Raw genomic sequence first — 27,247 nt, forward strand, 5'->3', positions numbered from 1 at the left:
CTGTTGCCTCATGGGAGCGGCCTTTGGTGGATATGGATTTGTGCTTCTGAGCACTGACATATGTCTTTTTGGGTTCTTTTTTATTTGGGTGTACGTCCCATCTGCCAGTTAGCATGTAAGCAACAAGTATGGCATTGTGCAGATAACTGTGCAGGCTTGGATTTTATTGTAGTTGGCATCAGTAGTCTCAGCTGCGGTTCCCACCCACCTTCTATTTTACACTGTTTGTCGGCTTGGTCTTGTAGTATTTTTTAATCCTCCCTCATATATGTGAGTGCCACTTCATGTTCTTATTACATAGAGGGTTTTATTTTTCCTATACCAGGGCTTCCACTTCTCTCGGTTTGTCTGTTGGCTCTCACTTTCTCATGCTTTGTTGTTTTCTGTAGCTTTGGGTATGGGATCAATTTGTTTTGACTTATTTTACCTGATATATTATTATTCAGTATGTGGCAGTCCCAGTTCAAAGCCGGCATGCTTGGATACCATATCTGTCCAACTTTGTGACTTTTGCCTGACTACCTGCGGACATGGATGCTTCTTCTTGGGTCTATCCGCACTTTGTTAGGACAGGGATGAGGAAGGAAATGTCTTGATTAGGTACCTGTAATCTTCATTAGTCCATGTCCTCGTCTTCTTCATCACACTCCTGGGTACTATCCCTCTTTTCCCTTAGAGTTAACAGAAGCGACTAGGTTGTTTAGTAGCCCAGGCAAAGATTTGGGAGTGGTTCCTCTACATGACACTCAGGAAGCAGAAGAGCCCACAATAATTGCAATTGAGGTCAGATAAACCCTCTCTGGTGGAAGACGCAAAGCTCACGTTGCTAGCACTTAGGTAAAGATGAGGACTCAGAGTAATGAATATTACCATAAATAGTCAGCGCATCCTTGGGTCTAGATTAGACAATTACAATGTACAATTGTACAATGTACAATATCTTGGACCCCAGCGATTCTCCATGGGTCCAAGATTTTCTTTCTAAAATACCTGTAGTCCAACCTGAATAGTTCTGCTAGTAGAATTTCTAGAGCTCTCAGATTTAGGTTTGCCACCCTTCTTCTGAGATCTTCACGGTGGTTCCTCATAGTGGCCAGGATATTATTTATGGCACTGTGCATAGTACAGAGATTAATCTTCAGTCACGTTTAACTGGTTCTGTGCCTTGGACGAGGTGACCTCGTCCAAGGCTACAGTTTGTGTGCCGTGGACGAGGTCACCTCGTCCAAGGCACAGGAACTGGGGGGAGCGCTAGTGCACCCCCCCCCCCCCAAGGCGGGGATGGAAGGGGAAGCCCTTCCCCTTCGACCCCTGACCCCCCTCCTCACCCCCCTTGTGACATCAGCGCACGAGCGCGCGCTGATTTGTCACAGGGTCTCCCCCTTCCAGCGCGATAGAAAGAGAAATGCTCAGCATTTCTCTTTCAATCATGTGGGGGAGGCCCGGAGAGGCTTCAAAGTGAAGGAAATGTATTTCCTTCCCTTTGAAGTCTCTCCAAGTGTTTCAAAAGCCGGATTGCTTGCAATCCGGCTTTTGAAACGCCCACTAGACACCAGGGATGTTTTTTTTTTTATTGAAATAGACATAAGGGAGCGACCCCTTGGGCAAGGGTCGCTCCCAATGGGGGGCATTTTTTAGGAAGGCCTTTTCTGCCCATCGGCCTATTATTAGGCCGATCGGGCACCAGGGATCTTTTTTTTTTTTTTTCTATTTGTTTTGTTTTTTTGTTTTTTTTTAGGTGGGGAGCGACCCCTTAGGCAAGGGTCGCTCCCCTAGGGAGCAAATTATATTTAGGCCATTTCTGCCCCCCTTGGGGGCAGATTGGCCTATTTTGATGAGGCCAATCTGCCCCCAAGGGGGGCAGAAACCACTAGACACCAGGGAGTTTTTTTTGTTTTCGTGAATTTCACGCAAGGGGAGCGACCCCTTAGGCAAGGGTCGCTCCCCTGGGGTGGGGGGAATTATTTTAGGCCATTTCTGCACCCCTGGGGGGTAGATCAGCCCATTTTGATTAGGCCGATCTGCCCCCAAGGGGGGCAGAAACCACTAGTCACCGGGGATTTTTTGTTTTTCTTTGTTTTACAGATGGGGGGCGACCCCTTGGACAAGGGTCGCTCCCCTGGAGGGGAAAATTGTATTTAGGCCATTTCTGCCCCCCTTGGGGGCAGATTGGCCGATTTTAGGTCAATCTGCCCCCAAGGTGGCAGACACCACTAGGCACCGGGGATTTGTTTTTTGTCTCCAATGTCACGCAGGGGGAGCGACCCCGTAGGCAAGGGTCGCTCCCGGGCGGGGAGGGGGGTTTGGGGGGTTGTCAAATTTATTTTAGGCCATTTCTGCCCCCACTGGAGGCAGATCGGCCTATTATTGGCGCCAATGTCACGCAGGGGGAGCGACCCCGTAGGCAAGGGTCGCTCCCGGGGTGGAGGTGGAGGTTGGGGGGGGGCAAATTTATTTTAGGCCATTTCTGCCCCCAGGGGAGTCAGAAACCTCTAGGCGCCAGGGAATTTTTTTTTTTGTGTTTTTTTTTTTTTTTGTTTGTTTTTTTAGAGATGGGGAGCGACCCATTAGGCAAGGGTCGCTCCCCTGGGGGGCAAATTGTATTTAGACCATTTCTGCCCCCCTTGGGGGCAGATTGGCGGATTTTAGGTCAATCTGCCCCCAAGGGGGCAGAAACCACTAGGCACCGGGGATTTTTTTTTGGGCGCCAATGTCACGCAGGGGGAGCGACCCCGTAGGCAAGGGTCGCTCCCGGGCGGTGGGGGGTCAAATTTATTTTAGTCCATTTCTGCCCCCAGGGGGGTCAGAAACCTCAAAGGCGCCAGGGCAAAATTTTTTTTGTGTTTTTTTTTTGTTTGTTTGGTTTTTTTTTAGATGGGGAGTGACCCATTAGGCAAGGGTCGCTCCCCTGGAGGGCAAATTGTATTTAGACCATTTCTGCCCCCCTTGGGGGCAGATTGGCCGATTTTAGGTCAATCTGCCCCCAAGGGGGCAGAAACCACTAAGCACCGGGGATTTTTTTTTTGGCGCCAATGTCACGCAGGGGGAGCGACCCCATAGGCAAGGGGGGGGGGAATTTATTTTAGGCCATTTCTGCCCCCCCGGGGGCAGATCGGTCTATTATTAGAAACCTCTAGGCGCCAGGGCAAATTTTTTTTTGTGTGTGGTTTTTTTTTTTTTTTTTTTTTTTTTTTTTTTTTTTTTAGAGATGGGGACCGACCCATTAGGCAGGGGTCGATCCCCTGGGGGGCAAATTGTATTTAGACCATTTCTGCCCCCCTTGGGGGCAGATTGGCCGATTTTAGGTCAATCTGCCCCCAAGGTGGCAGACACCACTAGGCACCGGGGATTTGTTTTTTGGTGCCAATGTCACGCAGGGGGAGTGACCCCGTAGGCAAGGGTCGCTCCCGGGGGGGGAGGTGGGGGGGGCAAATTTATTTTAGGTCATTTCTGCCCCTCTAGGCGCCAGGGCAAATTTTTTTGTGTGTTTTTTTTTTTGTTTGTTTGTTTTTTTTTAGAGATGGGGACCGACCCATTAGGCCATTTCTGCCCCCCCCCCCCCCCGGGGCCGGCTGAGCTAGAGGCCAAAATCCACAGGTAGGCACTTTGCAAAAAACACCTCTGTTTTCTGTGAAAAAATGTGTTGTGTCCACGTTGCGTTTTGGGCCATTTCCTTTCGTGGGCGCTAGGCCTACCCACAGAAGTGAGGTTCCATTTTTATCGAGAGACTTAGGGGAACGCTGGGTGGAAGGAAATTCGTGGCTCCTCTCAGATTCCAGAACTTTCTGTCACCGAAATGAGAGGAAAAAGTGTTTTTTTGGCCAAATTTTGATGTTTGCAAAGGATTCTGGGTAACAGAACCTGGTCAGAGCCCCGCAAGTCACCCCATCTTCGATTCCCCTAGGTCTCTAGTTTTCAAAAATGCACAGGTTTGATAGGTTTCCCTAGGTGCCGGCTGAGCTGGAGGCCACAATCTACAGGTAGGCACTTTGCAAAAAACACCTCTGTTTTCTTTCAAAAAATGTGATGTGTGCACGTTGCGTTCTGGGGCATTTGCTGTCGCGGGCGCTAAGCCTACCCACACAAGTGAGATATCATTTTTATAGGGAGACTTGGGGGAACGCTGGGTGGAAGGAAATTTGTGGCTCCTCTCTGATTCCAGAACTTTCTGTCACCAAAATGTGAGGAAAATGTGTTTTTTAGCCAAATTTTGAGGTTTGCAAAGGATTCTGGGTAACAGAACCTGGTCAGAGCCCCACAAGTCACCCCATCTTGGATTCCCCTAGGTCTCTAGTTTTCAAAAATGCACAGGTTTGGTAGGTTTCCCTAGGTGCCGGCTGAGCTAGAGGCCAAAATCTACAGGTAGGCACTTTGCAAAAAACATCTCTGTTTTCTTTAAAAAAATATGATGTGTCCACGTTGCGCTTTGGGGCGTTTCCTGTCGCGGGCGCTAGGCCTACCCACACAAATGAGGTATCATTTTTATCGGGAGACTTGGCGGAACATAGATTAGCAAAACAAGTGTTATTGCCTCTCGTCTTTCTCTACATTTTTTCCTTCCAAATATAACAGAGTGTGTAAAAAAGACATCTATTTGAGAAATGCCCTGTAATTCACATGCTAGTATGGTCACCCCGGAATTCAGAGATGTGCAAATAACCACTGCTCCTCAACACCTTATCTTGTGCCCATTTTGGAAATACAAAGGTTTTCTTGATAGCTATTTTTCACTCTTTATATTTCAGCAAATGAATTGCTGTATACCCGGTATAGAATGAAAACGCACGGCAGGGTGCAGCTCATTTATTGGCTCTGGGTACCTTGGGTTCTTGATGAACCTACAAGCCCTATATATCCCCGCAACCAGAGGAGTCCAGCAGACGTAACGGTATATTGCTTTCGAAAATCTGACATTGCAGGAAAATGTTACAGCGTAAAACGTAGAGAAAAATTGCTGTTTTTTTCACCTCAATTTCAATATTTTTCTTTTTCAGTTGTTATTTTCTGTAGCAAACCCTTGTAGGATCTACACAAATGACCCCTTGCTGAATTCAGAATGTTGTCTACTTTTCAGAAATGTTTAGGTTTCTGGGATCCAGCATTGGTTTCACGCCCATTTCTGTCACTGACTGGAAGGAGGCTGAAAGCACTAAAAATTGTAAAAATGGGGTATGGCCCAGTAAAATGCCAAATTTGTGTTGAAAAATTGGGTTTTCTGATTCAGGTCTGCCTGTTCCTGAAAGCTGGGCAGCGGTTGATTTTAGCACTGCAACCCCTTTGTTGATGCCATTTTCAAGGAAAAAACCACAAGCCTTCTTCTGCAGCCACTTTTTCCCATTTTTTAAAAAAAAATCTAAATTTTCACTATTTTGGCATATTTCTTGGCCTCCTTCAGGGGAACCCACAAAGTCTGGGTACCTCTAGAATCCCTAGGATGTTGGAAAAAAAGGATGCAAATTTGGCTCGGCTAGCTTATGTGGACAAAAAGTTATGAGGGCCTAAGCGCGAACTGCCCCAAATAGCCAAAAAAAGGCCTGGCACAGGAGGGGGAAAAGGCCTGGCAGCGAATGGGTTAAAGAAATGCATTGTCAGATACTCAGTTAGTTATTTTCTGCGTTCTGACATTTAGATTGCTTCTGTCAAATGGAGAATGCTCTTTCCATGTATCACCACCAGGTCATTCTACTGGTTCCTACAAGGTAAATTCATGGTTGCTGACCTTTTTGCTAAACACTAAAAAATGTTCTTTTCTCACAGAATAATGGTATTCTTTTTTTTTTTTTTTTCCTCTCTCTCTCTCTCCTTCATGACCCACATTTCCAGGATATATATATATATATATATACACACACCACACTATTGTATGGAATTGACCTAGCAACCGGATGGAATGGCATGTGGCCACAAAGTGTTTCTACGGATTCACAGGTAGGCATAATTTATGAGATCCCAAAATTTGACTCCTGGGTTTGATACAGAGAAGGAAATCAAACAGAATGCTGGAAACGTTCCTTGTACTGGTTTTGTAGCTGTGTAGAGGACTAATCTCTAGGCAGTGGCTTTGAAATAGGCCGACACTGGAAGAAGAGCACATATATCTAAACTTATAATCTATTAGATGGGGAGAGTGAAAATCACAGTGCTACGAACATGGAAGGCTGGTGGGTAGGTGGGGCAAAACACAAATTTGTAGTCTGATTTCCAAGAATCACTAAGCAACTCAATGGTAGACTTTAATGATGATATACTACGTAACTCAAAGCAAAAATGTGAATACTCCTCCGCGACTAGGCATGGTAACCTGAAGCCCTGATTGCTGACTGGGAATTTGTGGCTATAAGGTTTCGATGGTTGGGCTATGATATATTAAGCGCATGGAATCTGTGTCCTCGCTGGTCAGGATATTATCCCACTGAAGTTATGACTTTATCAAATGCAATGCTTAATTTATTCAAATGATTGTGCTTGTTACATACATCTTGATATTCTTTGTTGTTGTTTCACTAATATGATAAAAATACAATGTTGTGCTTTATTTTGAGGCATTGGTAGAGAGCATCTTAAATTGAGAACAACATAAGAAAATGACCCACTAAGCAAATGAATGAGATTTTCAGACTTTTTGAAAGGGCAGGAGCCAAACGTTATGGCAAAGATGAAAAGAAATAAATTAAAAAATAAACATAACTTAAGAAGAAATTAAAAACCTTTACCAGCACCTCTCCCCTTCCACCCCCACCAACCACAAATGAAAATGTTGTTATGGTGAAACTGCTCCATGGAAGTCATACTGAGATACAGATGCCATGTGAATAGTTTGCAAATAATCCTCGATGGACTCAAGACTTAAATAAAACCCACTTGTAAATAACATTAGAAGGCTTCCTTTGGTGGAAAAGGCAAGGTTTATAATAGGGCTGTTTTGGATTTTCTGAGCTGCTTGTGCCCCGAGGAGCAGGGAGGGTACTCCTCGGTGAATATCACGGCAGCAGGGAAGGGGCACGCTCGTACATGCCGCCTGCGCATTCATTCGTGAGGGAGGCCTCCTGCTTTGGAATTGAGAGGGGATGGCGTTTCTAGCATGAAATCCTACTAAACCTTAGACATGCCCCATAATCAAATACCAACTGCACTGCAACACAATAAAAGTACGTTTGCATCTTCATATATTGTAATCGAAAGAAAAAAGCCAGTCCTGTTGAATGTGTGTTTCCTGCGATGTGCGCATTAAGATGTGAACACAAGCTTACAAAATGCTCGTATCTGACAAACGTGAAAACTTTGATGCTAAATTTTGTTCTGAAAGTGCACTCGGCCTCGGAGGGTTGTAACAACGGCATTACAAGCAATTACTTGTTGTGTTTGCAAGTCCCCGGTGGCAATAATTAGTCTACCTGTTGACACACCAGTTCTCCTGTGCTACTGTTAATCTAGCAATTGATTTGCACACGGTTGTAATTACCGTCGCTGATGGTGTCTGAGCTGAGCTTCCCCACCAGGGTCCTGTCAATCAGCACTTTTTCCAGCTGGGGCCCAGAGAGGCTTAAGGACACCAGCACACCTGAACCAAAGAGAAGCTGAAAGAAAATAACCAGAAAAGCGAAGAGTCAGAAGGAAGTATTGCGAAAGCTGGCATTTTCTAAAGCAGCAGCTGCTCCCATGCAGAGGCCTACTGAAACATAATTACAAACATAGTTTTAGCGTTGTAAAAAAAAAAAACAGTCAATGCAGAGAATATGTAACAGCAAAATAGATGCGTGCACAGTCAATGCAACTCAGTGAATCTAAATGACGACAATAGAAAATGGCATTTATGGCGGCTAGCGTGCATATGCAAATAGTGGTTTTACAAAGACCACTACAATCCTGGTCTGTGATGACAAAACAAAATGGCGAATGTGCCTGCGAAAAACAGAAATATTGTGTAGTACCTCTTTCACATGGTATATGTTATGTTTTGGTGTAACTTTTGAAGCAACAGCAAGCTGCAAGTTCCCGTGACACCCTTTTACCCAGAAATTACAAATATCACAATTCATAATAATTGTCCAGCAGATGAAGGGCGTTAATGCTTTTGACACTTTCGTTATGAGGTAAACAGATGATGCCATCCGCTACCTGGGTACCTTAAGAATGTGTTCTGTAACTTTCAGAAGCTTTGAATGACTCAATTCAACATCTTGTCAATTCTGGTATAATCACAGGACAAAAGAGTGCCAGAACATGACGATATATGAGAATACTACGCCTCACCACTTCCCGAACTAGTTTAAAAACGAAAACAATAGTGGGCGATCAGATGCTAACCACAGTTTTCTGGATTTTGTTCCAATAGTTGCTCCCACCCCACCTGCTGGTCTGCGGTTAAATCATTTCACTGCCCATGGGGTAATTCTTATAACCTCAATTTCAGATTACCTCCCAATACAGTATAATACTTGCCTCTTGTACTACGTATACTCCTTTGAGGAATTTGAACATTTGACCATGTAACGTTCATGTATCTGTTCTCCAGTCCACACACTGCAGTTGTTTCAGATCTCTTTTAATCAACTGAACACACCATATCACAAAAGAAGCAGATTTTACACTTTACTGCTGTGGGATTTGCACATTTCCGTGACAGAGGTTTTTTTCCAAAATAATACTTGTTAGGTTGTTAAAACGCACGTACTGCTTTGGGCATCCAGAAAACCATGTTTTCTGGCACATTTTGGGCTATGTTTTGGCCCAAATCCCGCAAATACATCTCATTGCAGCCTGAACATATAATGATAAACGTAAAGACATTTTTATTTTATCAACCACCTTAGTATTTTGATGATTTTCTCAAATGGAAAACACAACCAGGAATGCTAATTAAGGACACGTTGAGCTAAATATTTAGCATCTGGGAATACCAAATATATGTGGGTTTTCCGAGGAGATGTAGCCAGCACAATTACATAATATTTGTCGTACTCCCTGTTTATGGATCCCGGTTCATTCGATAACATGTCAAAATCAGGACTATACAGATATGAAAATAACAAAATATTTTCTACTTTTGTTTCACTTAGGGAATCTGTTGGTGCAAGCCAGACCTTCCTTGCTATCACTGGGTGGCTTGTAGAACACACTGAACCAGATGTTTGTCAGGTTTTTAGCACCTTTTTTCCAAAACATGGTAATGCTCTCTATTCCACATCATGCTGGAACATATCCCTGCCAATGCACTTAGAAATTTGGAAAACAACTGCAAGCGAAATGCCTGTTAAGGCTATCGCCAGCTGGTGGTTTCAAAACCTACCATGACAATATATTGTAATATCTCTACATCTGACGATTTATTTTGCTCGGTGCTAGACCTCCTTCACACTAACACTGCTTTGGAGTTCACACTGAACGTGCCCTTTTTTGTTCTTTAGCATTTTTTTAAAAAAAAAAACATGGTAATTCCCTCAGTGTCTCTCATTCAAGAAGATACTCCCGCCAAAGTTTGCTCCCCAACTTCGTTCCTCTGGATTTCTTGAGCGTGGTTGTACAAGACATGCATTTGGTTTTCTATGGATTCAGGGTACTCACAGGTGATAAACTGGCGGCTTGCATTTGGGAAATTTGGAAAGCAACTGAAAGCAAAATGCTTGTTCAGGATAATCTTTAATTCCCTGATGTCACCCCGAGGTTGTATATAATCTTTCACAACCACCCCCTTCCCCTTGAGGTCTTGCAAGAGGGCAATGTACTCTTCATCGCGGTCACGTCTGTCCTCACTGGAATTGGGGAATTGTCATTGCCCCATCAGAATGCCTGGAAGTCAGGTCAGTGACTCGCACAGAACACAAGCCTGTGGCTTATTTTTATGCCACCATTGATCCTTTGGCTCAGTGCTGCCTTGAACATCAGCATCAAACAGTGTGAAGGCTTTGTTATGGTCCATCCCCTGAATGTTTATATCCTCCACTCAGTGGAAAGTTTGTTGACCAGGACAAAAACTCAGTACCGGACAAGTGCATGTTTGACCCATAATGAACAAGTTATCCTTGAGTCATCTAACATAAATATCAAGCGATATACAGTTTTAAACTCTGCTACATTATTGCCAAATCCTCTTGAAAATGCAAGTGATCGTTAGGATGAGGTTGAGCATGACTGTCTCGATGTGACTGAATTGTGCACCAAGCCAAGACCTGACCTTCAAGATGTCCCTTTAGATGAAAATGACTATGTCATGTTTGTTGATAGCTCCCTGCTTAATAGATAAATATGGTACCATGAGAGCTGGTTATGCGGTAGGCACAGTCTCATGTGTGATAGAAGCCTCCTGGGTTTGAGGAGTGTCAGGATTGGCGCAGGGAGGCTGGGAGCCGCGCGTTCGTGGAGGGGGCAGCGGCTGATGTTTTTTCTTTATTTTTTATTTAATCCCCCCCTTCTTCCCCTTTTTAGTACCCCCTCCATCCACCCACGCAAAGCCCCGCCCCTTTAGCATTTCACGAGCCGTTGATATTTGGGAGGAAGTAAAGAGAATGCAGGAAGAAGTGACAGAGGAAGAGCAACAAAGCTGGGTTAGAGCAGGATGTGTTAAGAGAAATCAAAGATGATGTTTGGGTCTCAAGTGATGGAAGAGCAGTGTTGCCAAATAGCTTACTGTTCCCTATGGCTAGATATTATCATGGACAGGCACACATAGGTAGAGACGCAATGATCAGAACATTCAGACAAACATGGTTTAACCTTAGATTCAGAGTGATTGCAGAATCTGAATGCCACGGATGTGTCACATGTCAACAGATGAATGTAGGAAGATGCACAGTTGTTACACTGAGTCACACTGGCAGATCAGGAGGACAGTTCAACAGAATGCAGCTGGATTTTATGGAGCTACCCGTGTGCAAAGATCTGAGATATCTCTTAGGGCTCGTTTGCATTATTTAACACTTGGTTGATGTGTATCCCACTAGGAGAAATAAATCCGTCTCACAGTAGAAAAACTGTTACATATGAAGTTAATACTCCGATTCCGATTCCTGACGTCTTTAGATTCAGATCAAGGAACTCATTTCAACAGTGAGATCCTAACAATGTTGTGTGCTGCATTATAAGTTAAGCAAAGATTGCATTGCAACTACAGACCAGAAGCTTCAGGACTTGTAGAGGAGATTAACGGAACTCTGAAATCCAGATTGGCAAAAGGAGCTTGGGGGGGGGAGGGGGGCGGAGCTTGCCCCTGATAGTGCATATAGCGTGTTGCTTCAGCCCGCGGCCCGGACCACGCCCGGGCCAAGGGCAGGCCCATCTTGCGCCCGTCATCGCCCGTTAGAGGCTGGGCTGGGCCACCCCCCTTTCATCTTCCAGTGGATGGTGATTATTTAATTTTTGCCAGTATTTGGAGTTCTACTGTGGGTGAGATCGTGATTATAATTGTATTTTTATTTTTTGCAACGCTTGTTGCTCTTGTTGTGCGAAGTTTCACTATTGCAAAATGGATAGGAAAAGGGGTCAGTTAACTGGCGCCTTGGGTGGTGGTGGCAGACAGGGTAGTGGAACCACCACATTGGACTCCTTCCTCGCAAGAGCTGTTGGGGTTGTAACAAAGGACATTGATTTGGCATTGAGGAGGTTTTCCATGGAGATGGAGGACTGGTGTCCGGTCCCAGAAGTCAGTGATCCTCCGGTGGGCTTGGATGAGAAGGTGGCTTATCTGGGGGCCGACCAATGTGCTGCTGTTGCTGCTGTTGAGCCCGCCCATGTTGAGGCAATAGAGACAATAGAGGGCTCTGGTGGTCAAGGACCTTCTAGAAGAAGCAAAAGACTTTTGTTGTCCTCTCCCCCGGTCTGCCCCTTGGATAATTGTAGCCCTCCCCCGAGGAAAAAAAATGTTCTAAAGAAGGCGGTGCCCAAAATGAAAACATCTCTCTTGGAGCTCCCTAAGGGGATGAGTAGTGACCCTGAACTTTGCCAGCATCTGGGTTGTGATGTAACCATTTTGTCAAAATTGCAGGAAATGATCCAGGGTATTCTGTCCCCTGTTGTGGCAAAATTATTGGCCATAGAAAAAGCAGTTTCTCGGTTATGCGAGCAAGGAAGTCAAGGGAAGTATTGTGTAGGTGGATGTGTGGCCCCGATTAGGTGATCCCAATCAAGTGAGGAGATGATTCTGCAGGAGGAAGCTGCAGGGACCGTGGGGCCTTTGGGGAAAATACCTCAGCAATTGGCTAATCCTGCAAATCCTGGGGGTCAAGGTGCCTGTGTTGAGATTGCACCGGCTCCATCTACTACCCTACCAATAGGTGGGAGGGCCGCTATTAGGTCTAATTGTAGCAGGCAGCCTGATTCTGAATCTGTGGCAGTTGGGAGGATCTGCCAACAGCTGGATGGAAAGCATAATCAGAACCTGCCGATGGTCAGATCTTCGCTGGCTTGTTTGGATCTCACCCCGGCTTGTGCCCATTATGTGGTGGTGTTGACGAATGTTCCTGCCCTCACTTCTGGGGCAACTGAGTCTACGGCCCAACTAATAAATAAGGCTGGATATTGGCTGAGTAATAATTGTGATTTTTCCTGTAAGGATTTTACGGATATTTTGCTTGCTAGAAGGATTGGTTGGGTCGGGCCCAAAAAAAAGGAGGGAAATGAAGATTGTATTATTATAAATGTTAGATATCCTGGCCTGACACAACAGCTTCTCTCTACTTATAGTCCTGCTGTTTCAAGAGCAGGAAGAATAGGTATGGTCCCCCTGGGCTATTTTTATGACCATATGCGATTGAGTGCTGAGGTTTCTCTTGGTATTGGCAGGAATCCCCCCCTAGGTCAAAATGCCCTGTGGGTAACCTGCAGAAGAGCTGTTACCAACAGTAATCTAGATTTGGAAGGGGTGACAATGCACTGAGACCCTGATCACGCGGGAAGGGGTGCCTCCAAAGTGCAATCTTATCTCATGGAATATTGCGGGGTATGATGCCAAGCTATCTGACCAGGCTTGGGTTGGTTGCCTGGCTAACTATGATATTATTATGCTTCAGGAAACCTGGTCGGATGGGTTGGCTGTGTGGGATGGGTATGATAGATTTTGGATTCCAGCTGTGCAGTCTCTTGGTGGCCGCTCGAAAGGTGGCCTGGTTACCCTTATTCGCCTCTCTAAGGTAGTGGGTGCATTCCAAATCAATTGCAACCACCAGGGTATACTGCCGATATGGGTAATTTTCTCCAACAATTTCAATATTCTGTTGGTAAATTTTTACAATGCTGTGTGGGATGTGTGGTGGCAAATTGGGGCCCTCTCCTCCGTTCCTCAGGTATTGAAGTGCAGAATGGAGGAGGCTGGGTTGGAATTCTGTGCTATTGTGTCTGGAGATTTTAATACTAAGTTGGGTAGTCTTAGTACAGTGGTAAATCCCTTTAAGTGTCACTGTGAGGATTATTTGGCGGGTGGTATGCAGGATTCCAGAGGCAGCTTTCTGATTAAGGAGTTTAGGAAGATGGGCCTACAGAATTTCTGTGACATGGAAGTAGAAGATACTCACCAACTCCCAACTCATGTGGGAAGAGGGTCTGGCACCACTATTGACTATATCTTTGTGTCTTCACCTATGAAAGATCTGGGGATTGGAGGAGAGGTGCTAGGGGAGTGTATTAGTGATCATAATCCCCTTATAGTGTCCTTTAAACTCCCAGAGGCCCTATGTAAATTAGGACGAGGTGGGCCCGCTGCAGTGGAGATAAGGGATCGGGGCAGGCGGCTTGGCTGGAAAACAAGTAGATCCCCAAAAAGTCGTAGGAAGGGTGGTGGGGGAAAACCTACATTTGTTTATGGAAATACTTCTGATAGAGGCTCCCAATCCCAAGTCAGTTATGGATGCAATAACAGTAGTAAATACAGCAGTAAGAGACTGCTTATTTTCAATAGGCAGCAGCCCCAGTAAACGTAAATGTGGGTGGTTTGACAAGGCCTGTTATGATGCTAGGGCAAATATGAATATGGCCCTCAAAAAATATCCTAGAGAATGGGTCCTTGTGAAAGAAGCTAGGATTCAGTATAAAAGGGCCCTGAGGGATAGCAAGATAAACATAAAGAAAAAGCTTGGGAAGAGATGGAGCGTGCCATAGTCCTGAAGGGTCCTGGTTTGTTTAGGAAGGTGGTAAATAGAGGTTCTTTTGGAACAGAGACATCTGAGGGCCTTGGCTGCAATATTGCCCCAGAGGCCTGGGTAAATTACTTCTGTAGAACTTTTGAGGGAATCCCCCCTAAGAAATAACCGGGATAATGAGTATGATATGTCTCCCAACCTAGCAATTAGGTTCTCACTCCAGGAGGTTATTGATGCAATCCAGAGTAGCCCTAGCAATAAAGCCCTGGGCCCGGATTCGATCCCTATGGATTTGTATAAATCTAGTCTCCAGTTATGGGCACCTATTCTTTTAAATGTTCTTAATGCGACAGTTACTGTGGGCATTCCTGCCTCTTGGAGACTGGCCTGTATTATCCCAGTTTTTAAAAAGGGCGATCGGAATGCTCCTAAGTCTTATCGCCCCATCTCCCTCCTTGACTCTTCTGTGAAGATTCTGGGATGGGTCATCTTAAGGCGTATTGAGGCCTGGATGATAGGTAATGAAATTTTAAGCCGGGACCAGTACGGATTTAGGGAAGGTCTCGGCACGCGAGAATAATGCCTTAACCTACTGATGATGATTGGTAAATATACGCAAGCTAGGAAGGGTACCCTCTACCTTGCCTTCATGGACCTTAGCTGTGCCTTTGATAAGGTAAACCGGTCTATACTGTGGAAGAGTTTAAATCAGTTAGGGATGGATCCTAAAATTGTAGAGTTGCTATGGTATCTCCACTCAGGAACTGTTGCAAATGTGAGGGTGGGGTCTAATGGGAAATGTTCAGAGGCCTTCAAGCTTTCAAGGGGTGTGTGCCAGGGGTGTGTTTTGGCCCCCACTCTGTTCCTTTTATATACAAATGGACTGTCAGATTTTTTGATGGAACATTGTAGGGATGTCCCCAAGGTGAATGGCATTAATGTCCCTGTGCTGACGTACGCGGATGATGCAGTCCTTATGGCGTGCACTATGAATGGTCTCCGTGAAGTAGCCAGAGCTTATGCCTACTTCATGTCAGTTTTGGGCCTAGAGATTAATTATAAGAAATCACATTCTATGGTTTGCGGCAGACCCTTGAGTAGGGTGGGGGAGCTAAGGATCGATGATCAAATCATTAGCAGGGTGCATGAGTTCCCATATTTGGGGGTCATCTTTGATGATAAAGGATCTTGAAAACCCTATATTGCCAGAAGGGGTGTGCTTTTCCATGCTACAGGTGGTGCGACGTTTGACTTTGCTGTAAGGGTAGGAAGTAAACCTATTAAGCCTTTGCTTGAAATCTATAGGCAGAAATGCCTCCCTGTCCTGCTGTATGGTGCTGCACTTTGGGGGTATAAGGATACCCGAGCCCTTATTGTAGAAGAAAATAGTTTCTGTGGAAGGCTATTGGGAGTTGGCCAAAATATCTCTGGTTTTTGCCTTCATTTGGAATTAGATATCGAGTTTGTGCAAGACAATATCCAGCTAGCTCCCCTATTGTTATGGATTTCTATCCGGAGTAACGAACATGCTACTTTTAATAGGAAGATTTTAAGGGATTGTTTGGCTTGTGACAATGTAAAGAATATTCCCTGGCTGAAGTATATAAGAAAGATGGCCCATGAGTTGGGGCGGCCTGATTTGTTTGAAAATCCAGAGGGTCTGACTAGTCGTGATAAAAATTGGGTTAAGGATAATTTTCTGAAAATCCAGGGGACTAAAAGAGAGGGGGAGGCCTTAGGGAAAAAAATTGGTCAGGGATTTTATTATGTTAAAGATGGGGGTAGGCCCTGAGTGCTATCTTTTAGAGATAAAAGATGTGAGGGAAAGGTCTCTTATTACTTGATTTCGTTTGGGGATCATTAGAAGTAATCTATGTTTCCCGTTAGGCCAGTATGGGGAAAAATCTATTAGACCTTGCCCCATTTTACATTGTTTTGTGTTTTTTTATGCACTGTTTAGAACTAGTTTTTTATTACCTCTTTTAAGGCCCAAAGGTTTTGTGCAATATCGTCCTGCTTTTATGTGGCTGTAAATGGCCTCAGATGTATTGGTGTGGAGGGGGTTGGGATCATTCTTGAAGGGAGCTACTACTTGGTGTAAAAATGTAGAGTTTTTAGAATACTTTTTTAAATTTTATCCTATTGTTTTTATGAATTCGGTTTTATCTGTTTATTTTTTTTATGGATGTTTTATTACATATTGTCTTATTGTTATTTTAGCTAATGTATTGGTGTTTATCTGTTTTAATGGTTGAATTATTTCATACCGAATAAGTCTTCTTCTTCTCATCCCGTCCTTTGATTTTCAATCTTACTGCTATGCAGATGACACCCAAATACTATGTAGATTGAGTGCCTCTTCTACTGACAACTATCCCCTCCAGAAATCTCTTTCTATATTACTCCAATGCATGGACCATCACTGGCTGAAATTAACCACCAAAAACTAGAAATTCTGATAACTATTGGCCAGCTTATGATTTGAAAACGTGCATTTGTCCACATAATTTTGGAATATGTCCTGCTCCTTCTCAATTTGTGAGGAGTTTGGGTGTCAACCTCGATGACTCTTGCTTTATATGCACTGTCAAGTTTCTTTTCTTCAGTTCTATCCTCAACCACTGTCATGCTGAGGAAACAATGTTCTCTTTTTCACTGTCTTTCTTTCAAAGTACGCCGGACTACCATTGAGGAGGGGGAGGGGAGTGTGTGTGTGTTTGTGTGTATTTGTGTGTGTAGCATGGCCAAGACTGCAGCCGAATCTGACACTTTTTGAACAAGCTTCTTTTGCCGGGCCCGATCAACATCCTGACTCATCTGCAGCATCTGCTCACTGACGTGCCTTCCTTCCTTAACCCACACTGCATTGCACAAGTGCCATTGCAGGACTGAAGTACTGCACACACAATTGGGCCCCTTATAGGGACAATTATAGGTGGCGCTTGAGTGTGGGCCTATGGCACTCCCTGGACATGTGGATTCCCAGTTGGCGCCTTAGCATTCTCTGGGGCAGCAAGTGGTGAGTACAGTGTGGCTGTGGAGAGGCCGTGCTGGAGGGGTGGTCCACTCCTAACACAGGGGGCTCTGCCATCCACGGTATCCCCTGTTGTGGTGCTCTGCATTGATACGAGGGTGCAGCCCTCCCACTTGTGCCACCCCACTCCTGTGCTATTGCTGGCCTTGTCTCCCAGAGAACAGGCTGAGGACCTCAGGGTGTTACCGGAGGTGAAGTGCGAAGATGGCAGAGGTCCTGGTGTGCTCCGGAGCAGTATTATTGTTGATACCTGCCAGTAGTGTGCGGACCGTGTCTATGGCGGTGTAGCACAGCTAGGCAGAACAGCCTCAGACTCCTGAAGCACCATGACAGGCAGCAGGGCTTGAAACACTGCTGTCTGCAGTTGCTGGACCGGGTTAGAACAAGTTGTTTATGGCACTCCCTGGCTTGCTGGATATAGGAGCATGCTTCGATGCAGCATGAACAGTTAATGACTGCAACATGGTCACAAAGCACTAATAGCAGTCCTGACCCCTGCGAAGAGGCTTTGCTATATGAAGTGAGCCCTACCACAAAATACCAGGCTGCTGCTAAGAAATCGGGGGGGGGGGCACACCTTTGGGCAGCTGCGGGCTTGGACAATTGATGAGGCAGACGTGAGTACCCCGAGAGTGATTGGGGGCAATATCATATCACATGAAATGTCTGCGGGAAGGCCACTCCAACTAAAAGACACCGCATCTACGCATACCTTAAACACCGCCATGCGCACATTGCCACGCTCCAGAAAACGCATCTTATATTAGCGGAGCTGCACAATTCCGTACGAAACGGAGGGGGCAGGTGTAGGGCACATCCTTATCGGCTTACGCCTGAGGGTCTGCTCGTATGGATCAATCCAGGGGTGCCATTTGTTTTGGATGCTCACAGGGTGGATGCAGAAGGGCGCTTTGTGATCTTGGAGGTTCACCTTGATGGGGCTCCTCACACTGGTGGCACTCTATGCCTCCAACGCTAACAAGCTGGGATTCCTGGACATGCTTATACAGATGCAGCTTTGGGATCTACTCCACCCAGGGCTCTGGGTGGGGTGATTTAAATGTGTGCCGAATGTTGGTCTTGACCTCTCCACCCCCTCCCTTGTGTGCTGCCACATATGTTCACACCACACAACACTTCTGCAACTGGATCACACACCGAAGCTTACATGATGCATGGCAGCCAGGGAACCCGGTAGAGTTGGAAACCTGTTTCTATTTCCCAGTTCATGATGCGCACAATAGGATCAAACTTTTACTCTGCATTGAACAGTTGGGCCCCTAGATTACGTGGACGTACTATGTAGCATGCAACCTCTCTGTACATTGTCCCCTGGTTGTCACCCTACGCTGGGGTAGAAAACGCCCTGCTATACCCACCTGGTGGCTGAAAACGAAGGCTCTCTCTGAACCCCCTTTCCGAGAGGAGCTGGTGCAGTGCATTACACACCACTTTGAACTAAACAACGGCTCTGCTTCATCCCAGGCATTAAAGTGGGACGCGCACAAGGTTGTTGCACACGGCCACTGCCTAGTGGCTTCTTGGGCGATATGATGTTGCTTGCTGGAGGACCAAGAGTTGTGGCCTCTGGAGGTAAGAGCAGAGCAGCAGACAGCAGAGCAACTCCAGCAACTGTGTAAGCAGGGGGCAGAGGCCTACGTGCTCATGGGTAAACATGATCAAAAAAGACGCATGGCCCTGCTGCATGCTGAGGGGGATCGCTTGGGGAGGCCGTTGATGCGGCTCATGAAGGAGGAGCAGCGCCGTGCCCTGATTGGGGCACTCCGCTTAGATGGTGCCATAATAATTACATTGCAGCTAGCCATCAATGCTGCTTTTCGCGAGTATTATTGGGGTTTATACGCAGCAACCAACCTCCCTCAAATGGACTGTGCGCATTGATTTTCCTGAGATTTACCGCTGGTCATGCTGAACCTGCTGCAGCTGTAAGAGTCCCTGAGGTTGAAAGAGATACGGGCTGCTGTCTCCCACACTGCCTGAAATAAGACCCAGGGCACTGATGGGTTGCTGATACAATACTATGCTACTTTTCCTACACCAACCACTGAACAGCAGATGGAAATGTTTAATGAAGAGAAAACGCTGGGATGCCTCCCAGACTCACTCCGAGAGGCCATGACCATGGTCCTTCCTAAAACGGGTAGAGATCCGCTAGATGTTCATTCCTATTGTCTTCTTTCATTATTGAACGTCAAGTGTAAAATTCTAGGTAGAGTGCTAGCGAACCACCTGGTCCCTATAATCAATACGCTTGCACATGTTGACCAATCAGGATTTATACCAGGATGTAGCACTTTCACCAACATCTGCTGTTTATTACGTCTTATTCACAGCACTCCTGCCGACGCCTTTGGGCAGGTGGCTGTGTCGTTAGACATTGAGAAGGCGTCTGACACCCTGAGCTGGGACTTTTTGCTTTTAACCCTTGACTCCATGGGATTTAGCCAGGGTTTCTTTGAATGGATCTGTACTCTCTATATTAGCCTGTTGGCGCGGGTCAAGACTGGTCAATTTCCGACAGCTTTGTCATTCAAAGATGCACCAGGCAGGGGTGCCCGCTCTCCCCTCTTATTTTTGCCCTTGCCATGGAGCCACTGTCTTGTCATCTGCACCAGCGGGCACGCAAATGGGGTATTTTAGAGCTGAGGGCACATCACGTCATTTTGTTATATGCAGATGATGCTCTGGTTTACCTGCGCGATGTGAGTATCAGCCTGCCAGGCCTTATGCATTTAGCTGGATGACTTTGGGGACGTCTCAGGGCTCTGTGTGAACTGGCCTAGATCCTGTTTGCTCCCTCTAGCACCACACTCCGCTCTGCAGAGGCCCAATCCCTTGAGAAATCATCTTCAGTGGTGCTATGATAATGTTAAGTATCTGGGAGTTCAGATCTACCACTCGGAGAAAGACATCAAAGAGGGCAATATAGACAAGACGGTAGGCTCTATCTACTGTTTTTTGCCTTTTTTGACGATCACTGCCCCCATCTCTGCTAGGTCATGTGGTGATCTCGAAGTCGCTGGGGCTGCTCCAACTACTTTATTTTTTTGAGTCACTCCTGATAGTACTTCCATAAAGATTTTTCAAGAGATGCACAGTCTATTGTTTGAACTGATACAGAGTGAGGGCCGCCAATGTGTTGCGCTAGCCACCCAACAGCATTCACTGATTGATGGTAGACTTGGTACACCTAACTTTGAGCAATACTATGCAGAGGCACAGTTACAGTCTCCGATGGCCTGGCTGCGCATACTTACCTGCTCTGAGATGTTGCTCATCCGTGAGGTTTTAAATAACCTGAACATTTACACATGGCTGTTTGACCCCACTTTCTGCCTTGCCGTGAGAGGTGCCAGATGACTGTGGCCTGAGCCTGCTGGTGCAGACTTTTGCATGCCAAAGGACCTCACCTCCAACACTCACAGGCCATTGTGATTTGGGAATTGCCGCAACTTCATGGCATGATGCAACGGTATGACACAGCCCTCTGGAGAGAAGCAGGAGTCGATCAATCGGGGAACCTCTATCACGAGGGTTCCATCATGTCTTTTCAGGACGTCATGGACACGTATGGAATAGGAGCTGGTTAATTTTTAACTTTTCATACCATACAAGACACATTAAGTGGCACGTGGAGGGCAGGGGACGGGGAGCGCCCTGCCTCTCCAACATTGCATACGCTCCTGACTCATGACGTCATGCTATTACCACCGTCTATATGTTTCTCAACTCGCCAGATCACACCAAGGATATGAGACAGTGTGTTGCTGCAGCGTCTGTCAGATAAGGCCTGATCCTGAGTGCTTCAAAGGTTGAAGGACATATCTCGGAACCCTAGATTTCGTTTCACACAGTTTCATTATGTGCATCACATTTACCTCTCCCCTCAGCAAATCAAGCGCACATTCCCAGCCCTGACCTCCGAATGCCCTCGATGTAAATTCCTGGACCCTGGGTTTTAGCACATGGTATGGGACTGCTAGACACTGTGCACTATCTGGCAAGCAGTTACTGTCACAATGGATGAACTTGCAGATCACATGCTTGCACTCTCACCCGAATCCTGCTTGTTGGGGTTATGCCCCTGAGTGAAGTGATAGACACCTTCAAAGATTCATTGACCTTGCCTTTGTTCTATTTAAGAGACAGGTGGCGATGGTGTGGAAGGTGCCTGTCCCTAAGGATCTTCAGCAATGGCTGGCCACATTGCTAATGTGGACACGAGCGGAGGCACCCTTAAGTTGCTTCGCATGAAGGGGAACTCACGGACCAGTGGGGAGCGTTAGGCAAACGTTTTACTTAACGTCAAAGCCAAAAACGATGTACGTCCACCTTGAGTCACATCATTACACTATGCAAATAGGTTCACAATTATAAGGTTGCTGAAGGACTCATTGCCCCAGGGGGCAACTGAGTGAATTTGGATCCTGTGAGCGCCACACCAGCAGACTCCACACTTTGTCAGTGTAGCCAGATCCCTACTGCTTTGCGTCACTGACACAAGCACATGGGTCCCCTCCTTCGCAATAACTGATTATTTGTTCTGTTTGAGGGTCACCTCCACTGGGTGGGCCACACTGGGGAATGCTCTCCTCTGGCCAACCCAAATTACATGACACAATACACCCCTACCCTAGGCAGACTCCATGGTTTCAACTGTTACAAATAATTGTTTATGTGTTTGCTCAAAATGTTCTATAAAATATTGAGTGAAGATGGTTGCAGTGTTAGAGCAAGCTGTCATCTTGTATACATGTTCCAATGTATTACTGTGCTTGAATACGCACTTGATGCTACTGTCATATCATACCTAAAAATTTAATAAAACACATAGTAAAAAAAAAAATGAGTCTAGATTGGTTTATTGTAAAAACATTTATTTGGGTATTGATGCATTCCTGCTACTGAGCCCTCAGGCAATCCAGAATCATTCAAGCTCCTAACTTTAGATGTTTGTACCTCATTCTGGAATCGCTACATTGGCTGCACATGTAGGCAGATGTCAAAGTTCTGAGCACAGTGCACAGTCCCCTTGATACTCTTCACCAGGTTTTATCTTCTCTTACCCAATAAGAGACACATCTAACAGACCTCTTGCTCTGTGCAACACTTTTTAATCTTGCCTCCAAAATATTATACAGTTCCACCTGGAAGCCAATCTTTGCCAGTTTTTGCGTCCCCTCTCTGAATGCTTAGGCAGCAACCTTCCAATCCATTGCTGACCACTCCTAATTCAGAAAGAAACGCACAACCATTCTCTTTGTTAAGGCCCTCAAATAGTCACAGTCCTATTGTTTTATATTTTACCTGCTATGCTAAGAGACCCTATGGGTGATAATTCACAATTTTTTTTGTAACATAACATTTGGCTCCTTGCTGGGGAAGAGAACTCCCTGTCTGTGACCCAGAAAGTATTCAGACACTGTTTGGATTTTTTCTTAGGCTAAAATAAATATCCCAAAAAGTCTCTGGCTTTTGCTAGGGTAGAGACACTCAACTTCTTTATTTCACAATGCTTCTCGCGGACGGTGAGGCAATGTAAAATGGAGGATTGGTATAGAAGTAAAACAGGACATGGGGATTGGAAGAGAAGAGACCAGGAACAATCATAGTCCACCCCTTCCAAACCCACCTCCCGGCTCAACTTCTTTGTTGGTGGGGTGGGATCGTTAGTGGGAGTGAGGATGAGAGAGGTTGGACTGCTCCTCATGCCCTTTCCCCAACCCACAAAAGGCCATCTAGCTGGTAGCTAGAGCTAAGGAGAAGCAGGGGGCACTCCTGTCCTCCTGTAGCCCTGCCCACTCGCTCAATGATTACAAAGACCTGGAAGGTGCTAGGGAATCATTTCCAGGCACATATGTGTGTGTTGTCGCTAGTAATGTCACATGCATATTAATGCGGAGGCCAGGAACTGACGAACTACAGCCCAATTTGCTAGTTTACCGGTTACTGCAAAGGATCGGGCCCGGAATCTCCTTTCCAACACCTGAAGGAGTTTGCCCCATCAAGGGTTGGGAGCCCGTGGAGGATGGGGAAGGGGGACAAAATCTTTAAATATGGCCCACAAGGAGGCTATTGCCCTATTGACATATGTATGCTTCATACGGTTTTCTTGTGGGCACCCTATCATGACATACATATGTCAAAACGCAGCAAAAAGATTAAGGGAAAGAGCCCTGTAGGCAACAATCACAGAGGGACCTATCAGGCACCAGGGTGGAGTAGCGGTGACCTGTAGGTGACTGGAGGTGGAAGTGCACATTAGTGAAGTATTGGCTAATATAGAGTGCCCACAGGCAGAGGCTACATAAATCTCTGCAGTACAATCATTAATCCACCAGTCATACTGACTTGAATTAGAATCTATGACCTGCAGAGGTGCTAAATTGTACGGCTGGGACGCAGCCAAGACATTTCCCTTTGTTTATCTTAGCCGGACCTATTTGGTGCTGAGAGAGAAAGCTACAATGTCCCTTGTACTGAGACGAGGATTTGGTGGAACAGCTGAAGAAGAGGAAACCATTTGATCTCCTGGTCAGTGTTTTTTTCAAGCACCTGCTTTCGTAACAAAGTTGTTAACTGGCATGATTAGCCAGGCTAAAGGCAGCTGGAGGAGTCGGAGACATCCATAATGCTGTTATAGCAAGCCATCTCTCACTCTGAGCACCAACTTTAAAGCAGGGTATGTTAAAAGACTTTTGTCTAGCACAACCTGTACTTCTTCCAAAGGCACCTTGGCAATGTTTGGGCATTGGACAACAACTGATTAGTTAGCCCAGAAAAGGATGATTCTCGGGGGGGATTAGGTCATGTGATCCTCAGCCTTCAAACTGTTGTGTGTCTTGGTAACCCCAACTGTGTTAAACTGTCTTGTACTGGGCGTGCGGACCTCTGCTTGAGTAGCGAATATTTTCTTATGCTTCTTGTTGAGGTTTCATAAGTGAACCTGTGTTCTCAGTCGCTCCACCGTGCTAATTTAGAATTGAGTATTACCACCATGTAACATTATGCAAGGGTGGGGTTTTACAACTTACCACCAACCCAAGTAATTGTCTGTGTACAGCATATGTATATTTAAGAGTTGGGTTCTGTCTCTGTGTTTTGTCGGGGTGCATTGTGCATGTCAGTATCTTCAAGTTCCCTGACAGTATGCACACTGATGTTGTGTGGTGTTGAGTACTCTGCATTTGTCTTTTTCTTTGACTATTTATTATCTGGGGTTTTCAATTGCCTAATGTTTGGAGGCTGAGTGTGCAGGCTAGTTCTATGGCTCTTTCACCGTGCTCCTATCCATCACAGACCCCCTCCAATCGAATGGCTTTGATCAGCTGTCTCTACTAGAACATGACTGAAAGTGTCCTGCTGTAGTCTTTTGTCCTAGGAAATTATTTTATGGAGATGTGTTGAAATTTGAAGGGTATTAGAAGAATATGGATTACTTTTCAAATGTGGTACTAGATTATAAATTCAGGGTTTGGGGATTAAGGAAGGAAATTATGGGGAATGTTAAATGCGAAAGGGGAGAGAACGGGAGAAGAAAGGAAAGGAGAATAGGTATCCAGACATCTCTCTTCTGCTTCAGTGCAACCTTGACCACCTTGCCCTTATGACTTGTGTTGGCGTCTGTCTCCTGCGGTTTTTCTTGTTACCTGCTCGTTCAGCCCCTGACTCAGTAACTACTCTCTCCTGTTTGTGCCGTCTGTTCCATCTGCCCAGTCTCTGTTTAACTGCTCTTTTTTGCAACTTTTGTTCCTCTTTACATCCGCTTTTTGCATCCTTTTTTCATCTTACTTCTCCATCTTGCTTTCTTCTGTCAAGCTTTGCCCACCGACCTACTCGACTCATCATGGTTTCCCACCTTGCTGCTCCTGCCAGACTTTCCTGCTCTCCCCCCACCACCAAACCTTTAGGCTCTTTCTGAGTGTGCCTAAGACCACCCAAACTCCTCCCACTCTCCAAGGCTCTACTCAATTGAGGCCGCAGTCGCACTAAAGGCAAGACAGTCTGCGTCCGTCCAAGCCTGGACCATGCCCAGTGCCAGGAACCTTGGTTCCAACGCCTCCCGCAGCAATACCGCTGACAAGCTCCACTTGCTCAAACCTGAACTCAACGAGGAACGCTGCTGTCAAGCCGCACCTCAGTCCACAGTGGGCTCATTTACCTGTTTACACTGCCACTTCCCCTGCCTCCGCACACCTGCTCCCTCCGCCCACACACACACACACACACACACACACACACACACACACACACACACACCACACCCCTTACCGAGTCAGAACTCAAGACCCACACTCACACAGCACGATACACCCAATCCATACAACAACACTCAGTCGCATGCATGCTCATCAACACAAGCAGACTTGGCAAGCTCTGGACTGCCTTTTCCTCACTGAAACCTGTCTCAACCCGACATCAGCACCAGACCTCACCACAGCCTATCCTACTGGCAAAATCCTGCACCAGGACCAGCCACCAGGCACTGGACTTGCCATCATCCACAGAGACACCGTAAAGTGTACCTTTTACAGTGACCCAGAAGCCACTTTTATGGACCACATGCACTTCAAGCTTCAGATGGACAGTAAAATCTCTATCAAAGGCACCCTTGCCTATCGGCCCCCAGGATCTCGCACTCACTTCAGCAACCTCTTCACCAACCTCACTGCACCCCTCGACATGAGCACCAAAGACTTCGTATTCCTAGGAGATCTCCGCTTTTATCCCAACGAACACATAGACTCCAACTTCATAGTCATATGAAAGTTTACAGAACATCAGCCTCACTCGGCTTCCACAAGGCCAGACCCACATCGCTGGACACACCCTGGACCCCATCTTCTCCTCCAGCAACAAGGTTAAATCACATGGACAGAACACTCCATCGTCCACTTACACACAAAAGGGTCACCAACCACCCCTACAGAGTCTAACAACACCCCACACTACTGCTGGAAGAAAGTTACACAAAAGATGTGGATCAGTGCCCTCCAACTAAACTTCCCAGAACCCACCAGCGACCTCATCAATGACACAAGAATCTTTAACAACTGGATCACCACCTGCACCAATACCTAGCACCACTGAAAAACAGCAAACCCAAAAGATCCAACAAACAGACTGGCTGGGACAACGCTAACCTCAGAGAATCCAGGAGAGTTTGCAAACAACTCAAACGTAAACAGAGGAACCACCCAAGAAATACCTACATGGCCACAGTTAGACACTATTGCCATCAAGTAAAAAAGACGAAGAAAAAAGCCCTGACCCCGAAAATCACATCTAGCTCCAACAACTGCTCTGAACATTTTACCATCATCAAGGAATTCACCAAGCTGCAACCTAAACCATCACACCCTTATACAAGAACAACCTCTTACTTCTTCCACGATAAAATAAACAAAATCTACAGGAAATTCGAACCCTAGCAACACCCCATCTATCTACCCAGTCTGCTACCTTCATCAACCAAAGACTACCAACTGACAGGATGGAGCTCTCTATCCATCGAAGACACTGCAGCAATAATTAAAACGTCCAGTTAGGGGCTCCCACAGGCTCCTGCTCCAACCATATCTACAACCTGCGAAGAGCCACAATCAGCACTGCACTCTCTTCCATCATCAACAACTCCCTCAAGACGCCAACCTTCCCAGACAGATGGAAACATGTCAATGTTACCTCCATCCTCGAAATACCCTTAGCCGACCCTGAAGTACTCAGCAACTACCGACCAATATTGCTGCTCCCAGGGAAGGACATTGAGAAGACCATCAACAGAATCTTCTGACCAACTAGAACATCACAAACTCTAGGATGACTCAATCAGGATTATGAAACAACCACACCACAGAAACAGCCCTCATCGCTGCCACATACAACATACGCACTATCCTTGACCAGAGACAGACCGCCGCCCTCATCCTCCATGACCTCTCTGTTGCTTTCAACACCGCCTCCCACCACACACTCATCACCAGACTACACAAAGCAGGAATACAAGAACCAGCACTCAAATTGATAGCATCCTTGCTCTCGGGAAGAGCACAATGAGTCAGGCTCTCACCTTTCACTTCGGAAACCAAGAACCTCTTCTATGGAGTCTCACATGGGTCATCAC

General features: G+C 46.0%; 1 protein-coding gene across 7 annotated transcripts in view; it reads right to left on the reverse strand.

Annotated features, from left to right (window-relative positions):
• The window catches only part of WDPCP (WD repeat containing planar cell polarity effector), a 2,103,513-nt gene that overhangs the window by 1,378,850 nt on the left and 697,416 nt on the right, over nt 1-27,247 (reverse strand). For all 7 annotated transcript variants that reach the window (XM_069234220.1, XM_069234221.1, XM_069234222.1 and 4 more), the window contains one exon: nt 7,463-7,577. In XM_069234220.1, the coding sequence (XP_069090321.1) occupies nt 7,463-7,577 (115 nt within the window). The remainder of the gene's footprint in view (nt 1-7,462; nt 7,578-27,247) is intronic.

Source organism: Pleurodeles waltl, chromosome 5, assembly GCF_031143425.1.
Source record: "Pleurodeles waltl isolate 20211129_DDA chromosome 5, aPleWal1.hap1.20221129, whole genome shotgun sequence".
NCBI lineage: Eukaryota > Metazoa > Chordata > Amphibia > Caudata > Salamandridae > Pleurodeles > Pleurodeles waltl.